General features: G+C 38.7%; 1 protein-coding gene across 1 annotated transcript in view; it reads left to right on the top strand.

Moving 5' to 3' along the window:
* ERN1 (endoplasmic reticulum to nucleus signaling 1) overlaps nt 1-16,233 on the top strand; it is a gene marked incomplete at both ends in the record, with an annotated part of 38,210 nt that overhangs the window by 16,835 nt on the left and 5,142 nt on the right. Inside the window, 11 exons of the mRNA XM_082008099.1 lie at nt 5,341-5,374; nt 6,373-6,445; nt 8,091-8,163; nt 9,841-9,963; nt 10,786-10,887; nt 11,378-11,639; nt 12,264-12,342; nt 13,111-13,273; nt 14,664-14,782; nt 15,116-15,307; nt 15,925-16,180. Coding sequence (XP_081864225.1) covers nt 5,341-5,374; nt 6,373-6,445; nt 8,091-8,163; nt 9,841-9,963; nt 10,786-10,887; nt 11,378-11,639; nt 12,264-12,342; nt 13,111-13,273; nt 14,664-14,782; nt 15,116-15,307; nt 15,925-16,180 — 1,476 coding nt within the window. The remainder of the gene's footprint in view (nt 1-5,340; nt 5,375-6,372; nt 6,446-8,090; nt 8,164-9,840; nt 9,964-10,785; nt 10,888-11,377; nt 11,640-12,263; nt 12,343-13,110; nt 13,274-14,663; nt 14,783-15,115; nt 15,308-15,924; nt 16,181-16,233) is intronic.

Genomic DNA, 16,233 nt, shown 5'->3' with positions numbered 1-16,233 from the left:
AGAAGCAGATATATTTTTATCACAGTTCTATCTCATTTTCTCTGTAAAGTTTTTGGTCCAATACAGAATACTTACTGCTTTGTTCAGTGGTTATCACCACTGTTGTTGGTATTGGAACAGATCGGGCCTATTAGAATGATTTACTTAATTACAGGGAACTGCAGTTCAGGGAAATTTTGAAAGCAGGATTACGTGATTCCAGTCTCAGCATGTTAACACTTGACTGCTGAGCTGTTGAAGAGAAGATAAGGCCTCAGTTCTGGGACTTTTGCAAGAACTTTTTCCGTTTGACCCGTTGTGGAGCAAAAGGTGACTTCAGTTATCAGACGACTCATTCTTTTACTAGTCTGTATTCAAGCATATGAAAACTATTGTAAGACCTGACAACAATAAATTAAACTCAAGATTCTCTTTTTATCTCAGAGTTCTTATTTCAAAACAACCTTTGAAATAAAAGTTGGAATATGTCCCAAACCACATAACAGTGATTGTAAAGAGTTCATTGTTTGTCTTCAAAGTATCTTCGCAGAGTTACAACCTTAGTTCAAGATCATGAAAATGTTAAGAAAATTTACATCACCCCAGTAGCTAAAAATGTAGAGAAATGGTTCTCCACAGCCTCCTTCCAGGTGGATAGTGCTAGTAGTGAAAGGAGAATTCCTTTCACTTCAGAAAATAGACTCCTCCATGACTTTGTGTTCACTCATTGTGAATAGCCTCATGCATGGAAATGAAGCAGATACTGATACTAAATGCTTTCTAACAGTTCATATACAACACTTAAATGTTGCAGGAAGCCATCAGAATAATCAGTGTTTTGGTTCCTGTGCCAGTAAGTACTAAAAAAATTTCCTACTGCTTTGTAATAACATCTTATTTTGTTCCATCTACTTCTTTTTTATCATTGTTAGTAAATCAAATTTCAGTTACTGACAAAACAAGTAAAAGTAGGATTTTTTTCACTTCTGATGAAGCACTGTTATTGTTATTGAAGACATGATACTAAAGAAAAGTTTAAGGACTTTCTCATGAGCGTGATGTTTCTGTACGGCCCACACTGAACAGCTTGGAACTTGTCATAAGGCTTTCATTCATGTCTTCTAATATGCATGAGTGCTTCAGAAGAACTCACTACAGAAGTTGAAGAGACATCAGTGAGATTTCTGGCATCATTTATTAAAGTGTAGGATACATTTATAGGTGAAATGGTTATAAGTGACATTTTTCCAAAAGCTTTCAGAAATACAAGCTTAGGGGTAAAGGCTTAATGCAAGTAAATATTGCATATATATATGTGTGTGTTCTTTCACTATTATGGTGCTACATAGTCAATAAAATCATGCAATACTTCTCAGATCTTTGAGATAGTTTGACCAAAGTGGAGCACTATTTTTTTAAAAAGTAGTTTGCCCATTCTTAGAAAATTAAATGAAATCAAGTTATCAGTCCAAAAATGCTGTAATGTGCTATTATTATCCACTGTATTTTGGAGGCAGAGAGGGAGCTATAGGAGAGCATTACTAACCAGACTCTCCTGCAAATGTCATGGACAAACCAGGATCAGTTGCTAGAAAACATAATCTACCTTTGAAATTTCCTGTAATTGTTCAGGTTTTCCTGAGCATTCTTCGAAAAAAACCAAAACTGAAACACTAATGTTTGAGGAAACTGCGTTCTGTCCTGTTCTACTGTTGAATGCGTGCTGTGTTATGTCAGTAACAGTGCAGGTGTAAAATTTGGAACTTGATGCAGATAGTACTAGTTTTATACTGTAATTTCATATAACAACTTCACACCTCCATTTAATTCAGAGAATAAGCAGTCCTTTTATTAAAATTAAAAGTTTCTGAAGATACTTTAGACAGGAAGCTGTTTTCTTATGCTTTGCCTAGGCTGACTAGAAAGTGATTGCAAAGGAAATCTGCATTGCTGTACTTAAACAATGTATATGCAGTCAGTTATCACTTCAAACACAAGTTGTGCAGCTTTGTTACCACTAATGATCATTTGAAGAGAAGGTGTTTGTAGAGAGGATGAAGTTGCTCAAGTACTGTTAGTGAAGATTGCTGTTCTCTAGCCATAGTCATCATCACCACAGGCGACAGTTTATTTTTTACCAAGTGACACACTCTCTGTGTAATCAGTTAGTCAAGAGACTTGCAAAGTTTGATTGGCTTTTGCCTTTAGCAATGCTTGTAACATTTGCATTAAATCTTACTTAACTGAGGCAGGTGCCATTTTCTGCTGATTTATGATGCTGTTTTTTTCACAAAACTGTGAGAGTTTTGCTTACCATGAAGCATTTATGATTATAAAAACTCTAGCCTTTCATGTCTCTCTCTTCTTTTAGTTTAGTTCACTTAGACTTATGGATACGTTGAGTATATAAACTTGATGTTTGTTTGCTTTTACCAATTCAACCTAGCAGTTCAGCTCCCGAGTTGAACCACTTTATATAATGGTCAGCTAATGCTTGTTTCTTTCTTGCCTTTCTGTGGTAATGGAGAGATGATGTTGTAAGTCACCATGTGTTGCATAGATATCATAAAGCTCGTAGAATACTTGAAGCGAACACTAAGAAATAATTGGCATATAATCAGCTGTAAGTTTGGAGCGGGGAGGGTGGATCCCTCCCAACATATCCTGAAACCAGTTTCTTCACACAAGGGATAGAAATGAATTGCTTGATGTAGTTAATGGAATAAAGGTCTGACTAAGCAGCGTGGTCTGTAGAGACAGATACATAACGATGAATCACTTAGCTCCTTTCTTTGAATGTTAATTATTCTTAGGGCCTTTTGATGTGTACTTGGGTTCTCAATAAATTAAATGGAGTTTGTGATATAATGTGGAGCTCTGCACTGGCATAGCATTCCTGCCTTACATCAGTGAACAGTGGTAATGGTGAGAATTCATCATTAAGAGAAAAATTACTCAGGATAGGTATTCTTGCTATCCAACTTCTGTGACTACATGTCAGTGCCTAGGACTGTTAAGAGTACCAGCTAAACTATCTCAGCCTTTTTGCTGCCCTGTGCCTGGGGCTCTCAGGATAAGATAAGGTAAGATGACCAGGCTGTGTCTGTGCCCTCCAGTGGGTTTCTACAGCTCTGCAGGTCTGCAGGGCCCCTGTGTTAGAGGGAATTTGCTGTGATGGGGAGGGAGACTCTGTTTGACGCTGTTCTTCCCAATGCAGGAGATGCCAGTGCAGCGGCGAGTAACCATGTGATGAGGGAAACAGGTAAAGCATGAGCCCTCACGACTCTGCTCGCTGAGCGGTGAGTTTGCTAGGCGTAGTATGATTCAGTGTTTGAGTAGAGCACTGCTCCCTCTCCAGTTAATTGGGTTGTGCCCAGAAGCTTAATATGCTTGTGAGTAGTTTATTCTGACGGCTTTGAGGATGTATCTGGAATATTTTTTAGGCTTAAAGAGGAATTAAAAAAATACGTAGTTATGTTTTGAACAAAGCTGCTCTGAGAATTTTACTATTGTGAAAAGAAATTGATGAAAATAAAAATAGCTTTACTGTTATTCCTCATATTGTGCTTTCTTTTTGTCTCTGATATAATGTGTGCATCTTTTGGTGACGGCTGTATTCAGGTGCGTTGCTGTTAGAGGTCTGTTTTGGCTAGGAGTTTCTTATGTTTTTTAATCTCTTACATGAAAAGGAAGGGACATGCTCCTAGGCTGTTACCATCAAACCCAGCAGTTCGTGTGGTGCAATATACTGCAGAGTGGTAGAGACTTTATAAGAAATGAACCCTGAATTTCTTGTTCTTGTCTTGCTTTGCTCTGCAAATACCACAGTACACCCAAGCTGTCCAGAATCTGTGACAGTTTCCCAGCCAAAGGCTCTCAAAACATCATTGGTTTTGTTCTTATTTCCTTCCTGTAGCATCATGATGTTTGCAGGGAGACAGAACAGGTGAAAAAACAGTATTTGTTTACTTTGTCATTTTTTGTCTTCTTACTCAGGCTTATTCTAGTGTCATGGTTTGATTTCCCGTGCAGAAGCGAAGATAGCTTGCATCCTCTTGACTTCTGAGTTACTTTCTGCCAAGATACCCATAAATAAGCACATATATTTGTTTTGGAAGTTGTAGAGTATGTCTTACAAAACTGGGAACTTTTGTGGTTTTGGCATCAGGATTGAAAATCCCATGATTCAGGATTTTTTGAGGCCTCAGTACTTTTGAGATCACATCACCTTACATTAAAATAAAATTATTGTTCTTAATTTACCTTTTATCTTAGTTTATCTTTTAATATGTAAGGATTTAGATTTAGCATTGTTTAACAGTTTTTATTTCAGAACTTCTTTTTGTTGATGAAAGCTAAACTGTGATTCTGATCACTCAAAATACCAACTGCTGGGAGATTGTTTCCAAACATTTTGATTTTTATGTAATGTGTATTTTTGGATAAATTTTAGTGCGGAAATTATTTAAGTGAAAAAATCAGGTTTGAGGTAATTTTGTATCTTGGCAGACTTCTGTTTTTCTTTTTGGTGATGTGCTGATCACAGAGGTTTTATCTTGGAGTAGGGAGTGGAACTGAGTTTTTTTTCTGACTGGTGTCGGAGTCTCACTCTTAATCATTGGCAGTCTTCTCTGTTCATTTCCATAGGTGTAGCACCAGGCTTTCAGTTTGCATGTTGCGTTTTAAATTAAGTATTGAGTTGGCTAGAAAGCATACTCTTACCTGCCTGATACACAAGGTACCTGAGACACAAAGCAGCAAAATTTCATAAAATACAGAGTAGAAAATCTCAAGATACATACTTTTTTTACCCCTGTTCTCACAGTGTCTTCAAAGTTCCATTTGCTGTAGCTTGTTTTAAGTAAAATTGGTTGTTGAAGCCCGCGCAGCGAAAGCGGTTGCTGCAAGTTGTGGTCAGCTGCCTGCTGGGCAGCCGGTGCCCAGCGATCACACACACATATTGAGAGCAAGGGTGTTTATGAACGTGTGTACAGGCAGTTCTAACAGTCTCTATGCTCTGTCCGAAGTGAGAAATAAGGAGAAAACTCAAGATGCAATACAGTACAGCTGTCTTCTCCGAGTCTTCTTCCAGGGCTAGCTGGGGAGTAGTGTGGATAAAACTGAGCAAAGAACTTCAGAAGGTTTAAAACTTCTCAGGTGCTTTGTACTTTCCCATTTTACAAACCTAGTTTCACGACCAGGCAGGAGATCATGGAGGCTGCCGAGATGGCCCCTTTCAAACTCCGTGCATCAGCCTTTTAAAGAGGACCAGTTGTTGCAGGCCTGGCTTAATCCTGCCTATAGGGAATTAAAGGAATTGAATTGCCAGTATTATCACTTTTTCTTTTTTGGTTTATGCAGATCCTGTACTCCAGGTGCCGATACATGTGGAAGAGTAAGTCTGTTTCCTTTATCTCATTTACTGCTTGTTTGATTTTTGCTGACATGTTGAAATTTGGGTTAATTTGAATCAAACCATTCTATGTTCTAGAAAGGTTGCATACCTTGCATAAGTCAATGTAAGGTGGTTTAGAGAGCAGATACAGAAAGGATATAATTAGCTACGTATAATTCTCTTATTTGTAGCGCTAAGAAGAAACATCCTGTCTGCAGACTCCTCTGTCAAGCCTTTGCTCAGATTTAGAGATTAAGTGTGCTAACTGTGCTAGAATCTTAATTGAGCAGCTTTAAAAACAACAGAAACAGCTAGGGAGTGATCTCTGGGTTTTGTACTCTTTATTCTCTTCAAATAAAAGACTAAAAATAGTGAAGCATAGGAAACTCCAACCACCACCACTGCCAGCATCTTCAAATGAAACCCTCAAGCTGTTGCTTCAGAGTACTTCCTCCAGCATAGCAATCTCACATTTAACTAGAAAATGTGGGGCTTTAACTTTATGTCTCTGAAGTCAGTGGTAACATTCATTCTTTCTTGTGGTTTCTTTTTGATGTTGGGGTTGGTTTGGGTTTTTTGTAGTTTGAGGGGAGGGGGTTGCCTTTACCTCTTAAATTTACTTAGTTCTGGCAACTCTTTTATTGTTCCTTTCCTTCCTTCTGCTGTTTTTGTTTATTTGTTTGGTTTGTTTTTAAATCTGTGGCATTTTAAAAGCATATAGGTCTTGTTTAAAAGCTTTCACCCAAGTGATTACCTGCCACATTTGGATCTTTGAATTTTCAAATGTAGTAATCTTACCTTATATCAGTTCTGAAACTTCTTTATTTTTTTTTTATTTTCAGTTAATAAATGACACTTCAAAAAATGGATAATACAGAGTAAAAAATTTAATGTTAGATGAACTTCTCGGTAAAGCCAGTACTGACTATAGTTGCTTTCCTGTTCTCTGAGAAGCACAATACATTTTTTATCATCTATAATTGCTGCTTAAATCCTAGGCCAGCATTTCTTCCAGACCCAAATGATGGCAGTTTATATACCCTTGGTGGCAAGAATAGTGAAGGCTTGACTGTAAGTAAAGTTTTTAAATTCCCTCTTCTGATTAGGGCACTTTTCTAAAAATTCTTAATCAGACTCGCATGAAGGATAAGGGAACTTTCTGCTTTCTTGACAGTACTGTAAAGTTTTGCAGCTTTTGTACCGTCTAATGGAAGTGCACCAGTTTCTTGGAAAAGCTTGATCAGACTAGCCAAAAACCAGCGTGCACTGCCTGTGCCAATGTTAGGATACAAGCTTGTGGAATGACAGTGCCCTACATTGTGTTGCTAGCAGCTATGTGAAAACATACTTTATTTTATTAGAGAAGAAAGTTGCCACGTTTCTTGTGATTGTCAGGAAATAACTTCCGCCTGAAAATATCAACAACATGTATGTTTTGTCCACTTGTACTATTTTTCTGTGACTTGCTGAAATAATGATGATGACGACAAATAAAATTTATGTGGTATAATCTTTGTACGATTTGATGGGAAAGGTGTACCTGGAATAACACAAATCAGATATTGTCACTTTCACCCAAATACTTACTTTCTAAAACATCTGTCAAAAGGCAATATTAATATGTTCTGTGCTGACACCTTTAGAAGATGTCTTTATAAGATTTAGTAAGCAGACAAAAATGCCGAACCTTTTCAAAATAGTCACCGATCCATGTAACTCACAGATACTAGCTAACGTTTGACTTGTTTTTAAACTTTGTGGTGTTACTCAGATAAAATGTTTGGCTTCCCATAAGTTTCTTTTCTCTGGCAGCTGCTATGATTTCCCTTAAGAATTTTAATAATTGTTAAATATTTTAGCATTTCCTCACCACTCCCCCCACCCCCTAGTACAGCCAGAGCATAACTTGCAAAATGATTCTTGGTTCTTTTCCTGGGTGAATCCAGGAAGCATCAATCTACTTGAATCTATTCCTTTATTCTGTTAATCTCCTCTCTTTTTGAATTGAAGTAACTTAATTTCTGTTTAGAATCACTATTATAAAAGCTTTAAGCAAGTGTGGAGTAATTTTAGCCCACTTAAGTAAACTTAGCGAAGGCCTGATCTTCATTGTTGGTACAGCTTGTCTGTTACTCTTGTGACCTCATCCCAGTAAAAGTCTCTTAAAACTTAGTGAGGATTGTCACGCATTCTGTAAGTGCAATATAAGCTTGGCAGGATCTCAAGACCTCTTCAGTCAGAGATTCATGCTACGCCCTCTCAACAGTTTGATTTGTATGAAGATATCTGGCCTTTATAAATGTTGCTGTACGGTCCTGTGGAGAGCCATTTTGTACTCATTACAGGTGAGACAATTAAACCACGTTGAAGTTGGTATGTTGAAGCCCAGACAGTTTATAAGTGATGATGGTAGACCTTAAAACCCCAGAGCCTTGGCCTCCTAACCTCTCAGCTGCAAGTAGTTCTTCCATTCTACAGGCATTTCTCCTGTTGTAAACTCACTGAGACAGACTTCTGTCTGTTCTGGGTTTGCAGAGCAGGGCCTTAACCTGCAATTTTGAGTTCTCAGGCACTGCAATAATACAAACAAACAATAAAAAACTGTCATTTGAGATTTCTGAAGTTTTCTGACCACCCTTTTCTGTGAACAAATGTGAAGACCATCACACCAATGTGAATAAGCTTTTATTGTCTTGTTTTGTTTTTTTTCCCCTAGAAACTGCCATTTACTATCCCGGAGCTGGTGCAGGCATCTCCCTGTCGCAGTTCAGATGGGATCCTGTACATGGGTGAGCTCAAACTTAATCTGTTTTAGATCGTTATATGTTCAGTGACCACAAAATGTAGAGACTCCCAGACAGACTGCACCTTGAATACTGTGTTCAGTTTTGGGCCCCTCACTACAAGAAGGATGCTGAGGTGCTGGAAGCGTGTCCAGAGAAGGGCAACGAAGCTGGTGAGGGGGCTGGAGCACAAGTCTTCTGAGGAGTGGCTGAGGGAACTGGGGTTGTTTAGTCTGGAGAAGAGGAGGCTGAGGGGAGACCTTATCACTCTCTACAACTACCTGAAAGGGGGTTGTAGCGACGTGGGTCTTGGTCTCTTCTCCCAACTAACTAGTGATAGGACGAGAGGAAATGGCCTCAAGTTGCGCCAGGGGAGGTTTAGATTGGATATTAGGAAAAATTTCTTCACCAAGAGGGTGGTCAAACATTGGAACAGGCTGCCCAGGGAGGTGGTGGAGTCACCATCTCTGGAAGTGTTCAAAAAACGTGTGGATGTGGCACTTCAGGACATGTTTAGGGAACATGGTGGCCCTGGATTAATGGTTGGACTTGATGATCTTGAGGTCCTTTCCAACCTTAGTGATTCTTTGATACTGTGAAATATGCTTTATTTTGGGTTTTTCATGAACCTTTCTGATGACAGAAAATCTGATTAATACAGAATTCAATTACTGTTTGAAGATTAAAAATCAACTACTTTTCTTGAATGAGAAAATAGGTTTCCTAAGTAGTGAATAGCCTGTATGGGGTTTTTTGGTTTCTTGACATGCTATCTCTCAACAAAATGTGACTTCTTAAAATTTTCTTACGCTTATAAATGTCATTGACTACCTGACTGTTATAATTAAGTAAGAAATCCCATTGCAACATGGTTAGACATCCTCCATTATCTGAGATAGTCAGTTCATTTATACTACAAATAATAACATTTACGGCTCACTGACCTGACGCATTCTAATTTGATGGATTTGGGAGGAGAAAGGGAGAAGGAAGGACAGTTGTTGCTTACTACAACAGTAAAATGTGTGAAGGATCAAGATAAACTTAGTACTGCTTTTTTTAATTTCCTGAGGGGCCAATACCTACCTCTGGTTCTCTACTTTGCATCTCTTTAGGAAAGGAGTGAAAAATGGTTATTTGAAGCTTCTAAAAACAATAGGTATATTATTGAAGAAATATTTAAGGTCATGACTCACATAGTCTGGAGTGGGATGTTAGGATTACAATCCTTAATCAATGTGAAATGTGTAGACCCTCACAATTTTTTCCACCTGCTGTCCTTCAACATTAGCATTTCAGTCTCCTCTTCTACTAGCTCACAGGATCTTCTACACTCAGAACTCTGTTAGGTATTGTCAGGGTGAAAAATAATTCAGCCAATAGTACTTACCATTCTAAATATTGTATTTAGTTTTTCTTGTCAATATTTGGGATTGGCCAGTAGTGCTAAATGATGAAACTGAGCCTGACTATGAGAAATTGTTTAATTAAATAAGATATATTTATAGGAAAAGTATATAAAATATTTTTATTAAAATATTTACTGTATTATTAAAATAAAATTTTATTAAAATGCTTTATTCGTGTTAAGCTCATGAGTCTACTAAAGAAAAAAGACTGAAAAGCTTGATGGAAGTGCAGTTTTACAACTGAATGGTAATGTGGCTTAAATTATGATTTCAGGTAAAAAGCAGGATGTTTGGTACGTGATTGACCTCATGACTGGGGAGAAGCAGCAAACCTTGACTTCCTCGTTTGCAGAAAGTCTTTGCCCATCAACATCCCTCCTCTATATTGGGAGAACAGGTCATATGCTTTTTTTTTCTGCAGCTTAGAAGGAAATTTGTTGTTGTCGTCGTTTTTAAAATTTAGGATCATAACAAAGGACCTTGTGATTAGCTCAGGTTTTCAAGTTTATTTCTTAGAAAAACTTCTGTAAATTATGATTTTTAGACTGTACACAGAAAAATTATTAACTTTTTATAGCAGCAGAAGGATATTGGCTTTTTTAAACTTTGGCAGTAGGCATGGTGATTGCTCTTCTTGGTGACTAAGTGGCATTTATATTCTATTTAACAGTGCATTCCAGGAGCAGCTGTGACCTCAAGTTCGCTCTATAACATAAAGTTTTCATAAAAACTCTTTAAAGAAAACAGAGATACAGCATATCCACTGAAATTACAAATGCAGTAGTCTAAATAACTGCTAAAATTAGACTAGTAAAAAGGAATATGTTATAGACTTGTTGTTTAACCTCTGTATTAATGTGTTCTTTAAGTGTGATGGTTCAGTTACAGAACACAGTATGCTGGATTTTAGAACGCAGGGTCTGGAAACTTGTGAGTCAAACAAAGTACTTCAGAAGAAGCTGTGCCGTAAAAACAAAGTACTCGTACCATGGGCAGTACCTGTCTGCAGGGCTTGTTCTGAGTTCCTGTAGGTCAGTGTATGAGTGGATGGGGTATTATCTTTAACAGCTATGAACAGTTTACTTATCAGGAGTGTTGGGAAAATGAAGTGCAGAGAGCAATAAGTGGTGTGTGTGGTGAAGAGTGTCTCAGATTTGAGATGATTGATTCTGTTCTCTCATAGGTTTTTTTGCTTCACAGACTGTATATTTTTTAACAGAGTACACGATCACAATGTATGACACCAAGAAGAAGGAGCTGCGATGGAATGCCACCTATTTTGATTATGCAGCTACTCTGCCTGATGAAGACATAAAATACAGTAAGAATTTAATTGCTGGTTTTTGTCTTTTGGTTTTGTCCCCACATATTGGCTGTGGGTTTTGCATACAGGCAAAAATCTGGTATTTTTCTGTAATTGATAGGTCAGGCTGCCTGTCTGATTTTTGTGCAGTTGATATGCATCTGCTAGTTTTTATCCTTCATGTGCCATAACGTCTAGATCCTGTTAGGCAGCTTAAGGTAAATTGAATCTAAGAAGGTACAGCTCTTGAAGAGAAAACTTTTTAAAATTTGGTGAAAAGGGGCAAGAGAGGAAGCTAATCTAAGCTGTGATGCACACTCAGAAAAAGCTATTGCAGTGCTGTTAGATTGCAGCTGAACTTCTATCCACCCTGTTCTGACAACTGATTCGCTGATCAGCTATTCTTTTGCAACTCCAGAGTTAACGTAAGGCTTGAACCATTAATATGCATTACTAAAATTGTGTCTGCAGCAATCCAGATAATCTCCTGTATATTTGTATATTGTAGAAATGTCCCACTTTGTGTCTAATGGCGATGGACTGGTGGTGACCGTAGACAGTGAGTCTGGGGACGTACTGTGGATTCAGAATTACGCTTCTCCCGTGGTAGCTTTTTACATCTGGCAACGTGAAGGATTACGGAAAGTTATGCACACTAACGTGGGGATAGAAACTCTGCGATACTTGACGTTCATGTCTGGGGAGGTTGGACACATTACCAAGTGGAAATATCCTTTCCCAAAGGAAACGGAGACCAAGAGCAAGCTGACGTGAGCATCAATATTCCTGTTGTTCTCACTGTCTATTTGACAGAGCTTTGTCATTAAAACAATATACATTCACACAATTTCTACAAGTTTCAGGATGATGAAAAGAATACATAAAAGCAGCTCTAGTTCTCCAGCCATTATTTTACATCATATCTGATCTTTTGCTCTCTAAAGGAGAGACAAAAAAAATCTATCATAAACTTAAGAAATGTATATTCGTAACTTTTATCAGATGTTCTGTGTTGAATAGTTTCTTATAATGTGGAATGGAATTGTTTTGTGTAGTGTGAAGCTTTTCACACTGTAAAAGGGGTGCATGGCATTTTGGCAAATACCAGTTATTGAATAATGCAGAAACACGACATGAGTTATGTCAAAAGAGTAATTGTGATGTGAATAATGAACTAATAATGAACTAATAATGCTTTCATAATTAAAAAGAAAGGCTTCATAGTGCAGCAGTACTTAAAACAATTTTACAGATCCAGGCTTTTCAAGATCTAAATATTGATGCTTTCAGAAACTCATGCATTCGTTCTGCAGAGTTGTGTTGCCAAGGGTTTAGCTAAGACGGTAAAACATCCATCTGTCTACTTCTTTCTAACACTTCCTGTTTTTTCCCAGACCAACTCTATATGTAGGGAAATACTCCACAAGTTTGTATGCATCGCCATCAATGGTGCATGAAGGGGTAACCGTTGTGGTAAGTTGGGAGCTGCAAGAGTTGAATGACACCTGCTGAAAAGTGCCTTTACAGAATTAGTACTGTCCTGGGTTGAAAAAAAAAGTTGAAATGGAACCATACATTAAAGTATTTTTAAAAAAAAGACAACTTTGCCATAGTAAAGTGGCAAAGGGATACGATTAAAATAGAAAAGAAAACACTGAGGGCTGTACATCTACAGAAATTTGGTTTTAAATTGCAGATTGCTGTCAAGAAACGCATAGCAAATATTTCATGAAACAATTAGCAGTAAACCTTAGCATGCATGACCACATTTCAGGAATCATTTCAAATGCTGCAAAGAAGTAACTGTAGCTCATTGGGAATTGTTCCAGGCAAGCTTAGCAGGAGTGGACAAGAGGTTGCTCTGCGGTATTGTTGCTGCATTGTGGTTAATGTTAAAATTGCTGTTTTGTTCATCAAAGTAACTCCCCATAGATAGGAAATTGCATCATTGTTTTGTTTTGCTCACACTGTGGCTGTCCAGGTAGGAGAGAAAGATCCTGTTTAACTTCTCTAAAAAAAGAGAGAGTAATCTCATCTCCTAGACAACATGTGACTTAGAATGTCCAAGGCTGTTGAAGCAATTGCTGAGGGCATAACAGCAGTGTTTACTCATGGTGACTTCGCTGTGAGTAATTTTTGCTTGCCCACCAATTTTGACCTCCATTTTTGTATTTAGCTGCCTATTTAAATATTATAGGGACACAGCACTTCCTTAATTGTAACAGTAATCTCTCTTTCTAGCCCCGTGGCAGTGCCATACCCTTACTGGAGGGTCCAAAAACAGAAGGAGTCACAATTGAAGACAATGGCGAGTGTGTTATCACCCCCAGCACGGATGTAAAGTTTTCAAGTGGACTGAAAGAAAAGAACAAACTCAACTACTGGAACGACTGGCTGTTAATAGGTATCCCAGGCCCCTTGCTCGGCCCTGGTCTGCCGCTGGGCAGGGTGGCGTTGTGTCTGGCGGACAATTCTAATCCAAACCTCGGACAATTCTAATCAAAACCTTGGAGGAGTTACTCAGCTGCTGTAAATCAGCCATAATGACTGCCTAAACTCAGGCAGTAATTATGGAGTTCTACTAATTGTTTCTAATTAGTCCTCATTTGCATAGGAATTAATGTATTTAAGTATATGACTGCATACTTTTTTTACTAGTGCCCCTGCTTTATTCAGCACATAGGACGAAGAGTGCTTAGCTCAATATGTGGAAAGTTGTTTATTGTTTATTTGCCCCCTCCTTCAGAGAGGGCTATAGATAATTTATTATTTACTGTAAACAGTGTATTCTGCTTCTTTTGGATTTTTTTATGGTGCGTAATTTTACCTTAACTCTTATCATATGGATCAGACAGTCATGTTTTCCCCATTTTACGAATGGAGGATTAAAGCACAGAGGCTGAAAATAATAAAAGTGTCAGCTTGTCCTGTGTGTCCCAAAGCCCAAAATTTTGGAATTGACTTTTCAAGGCATTTACAATTTTGCTTCAAAAAATGAAGAACTGTCTGAAGTTCAGTTTTAAGTGATGCAAGTTTAGAATTAACTTATATATGCCATAGGATTTCTGCGTCAGGGACAGAGTGTAACTTTCAGCTTCTTTAACTGCTGCCTTTCTCTTCCTGTGACCCCCTTCTTTGTTAATACTGTCCTGCTCTTACAGTGCATCAGGCGGCTCCCTTTAAATAGCTCGTATTCCTCTGCAAACCTCTGCGCTGAATGACCCGTGCCCTCAGTCTTTCCCCTCCCTTTTCTTTCCTGCTCTATATACAAACAGGAGTCTTCCTCTGTCTACTCGAGTTGCCAAAGCTGAGAGCACAGTAGCATCTCCCTCTTCTCGCATACTTGGATAGCATGAGCAAAAGGAGCGTGAAGAGCAATCGTAGCTGAGTGCCAGAACGGTTCTTGCTTCCTTTTTGTGCAGTGCGATCCATTCCCTTCAGAAACTTTTCATATCTAGAAAATGATCTTCACCTCAAGGCCACATCAGAAAACAAAACTACCTTGAGAGTGAGCCAGCTAGGAGGCATAAAGCATGTTCCTCTAATGGTCAGGAGCCAAATCCACAGTTAGTGCTTGAGCACAGTGTTCTTCAGGATTGTGATCACTGTACCTGTGACTGCTTGGGAAGGACAGAGGGAAAACAAATTTTAATCTGACCTTTTGTTCTGTGATGTTCTCAAGCCTTTTGTAAATCAACTTTATATATACTTTTCAGCAAAGATGTGGAAATGAAGGGTATCTTTCCTCAAAAGGGACAACTTTTTATTTCAACAAAAGTGTTTTTTTTTCAAAGGGCACCATGAAACACCATTATCTGCCCCTACGAAGATCCTGGAGAAATTCCCAAGTAACTTACCTAAGAGGCCTGAAAATGTGATTCCGGCTGACTCTGATAAAGCCACTATTGAAGAGGTTTGTAATGAGAATAATCATCTTACTGGATGATAGAAGAATACAAAGGAGTACAAGTTGGGGAAGGACTCAGAAGGAAAGCTACATGGAATTACTGCACAGTTTTTGTGTCAGATTTTCATGTACTTAGCACGTAGAATCACTGGTATGGCAATGTGTCATTCCTTATTTCAGAATTAGGTCTTTCAGCTGCTTTTCTTTCCACATGCAAAACTTTCTTTGACTTTGGTAGGATTAGAAATTACTAAAAAAAGATTGAGCAGAAAGGCTAGGGTATAAATGCTCCATTACCCATGAAGATACTGAGCTAACAGAGCTTTCTTTGCCTCTTAGGTTATTGACATAGTTGAAGGTTCCTCAACAGAAGTGCCTCCTGCTGTCCCAAAGGATATTGAGGAGAAACCTGCTCGGTCTGTCCCTCGGCCAGAGGCTCCTGTGGACTCCATGTTGAAAGACATGGCCACGATCATTCTCAGCACTTTCCTGCTTGTGGGCTGGGTGGCTTTTATCATCGCTTATCCAATGGTAATTCTGACTTAGCTTGACATGCTTTTGAGTTTTGTGAGAGTCAGTAACATTTTACAGCTCAAGAAATGATAGAGGAGTTAGAAAGTAATGCACTACAGGGATTTTTCCCCATCCCCATAGATGTGCAGGGAGTAGAAAAGGCTACAAATTTGACAGAACAGTGGTTTCTCTGGGCATATGTGCCAACTCTGGAGATTTTTATTTTCCTCCTACCAATTCTGGTTTTTGTATGTGTTACTCTTTTCACAGACATGATCTTAGCACCATTGGCTTCACTCCTTTCTCTCTCACCTGAGCCACTGTCAGGCTTTCCAGCTTTTGGATCAAAGCCGTTATCCTTCTGTGGCTTAAAGACACATAGTCAACCTAGTAACAGTTAGCTTTTGCCATATTAACCACCCAGTGTGAGTTCTCAGCTTTGCTATGGAAGTTCAGAATGAAATTGAAAGCATGTGAGTGAAAGTTCCCCAGCCTGCTTGGCTGACAGTGTCATAACAAGAGAGTTTTCCTCCCACCTTTTGGATGTAGCTACCCCAGTAGCTATAGAGTTCCCTTTTGTGACGTGAGTGTAAGAAACTTCACTCCACTTACGGAACTGAGGTCCTTTCTCACAGAGTGTACATCAGCAGCAACAGAGGCAGCATCAGCTGGAAGAGAAAATACAGCTCTTGCAGCAACAGAAGCTGCCCTTTTGTGCTCCCAGTGATATACCCCCAGAAGCAGATTTCTTGGACACCTCCTGTGGACGGACAGAGAGCTCTGCTACCAGCACACCAAACGTGTCCCCCAGAGCATCAAACCATTCTGCATATTCCAGCATCTCCACATCTGATGTTGGGAGCTGCCTCTCCACTGAGCAAGAAGAGGGAGGTAAAGTTGATTCCAGTGTCTTTTATTGTGAGTCTCTCTATTTCCCCAGTCTG

This window comes from Phaethon aethereus (assembly GCF_964289735.1).
Source record: "Phaethon aethereus genome assembly, chromosome: 18".
In the NCBI taxonomy this organism is placed as follows: Eukaryota; Metazoa; Chordata; class Aves; order Phaethontiformes; family Phaethontidae; genus Phaethon; species Phaethon aethereus.
The sequence above is the reverse complement of the archived record's forward strand: the minus strand, read 5'-3'. Positions and strand labels throughout refer to the sequence as shown.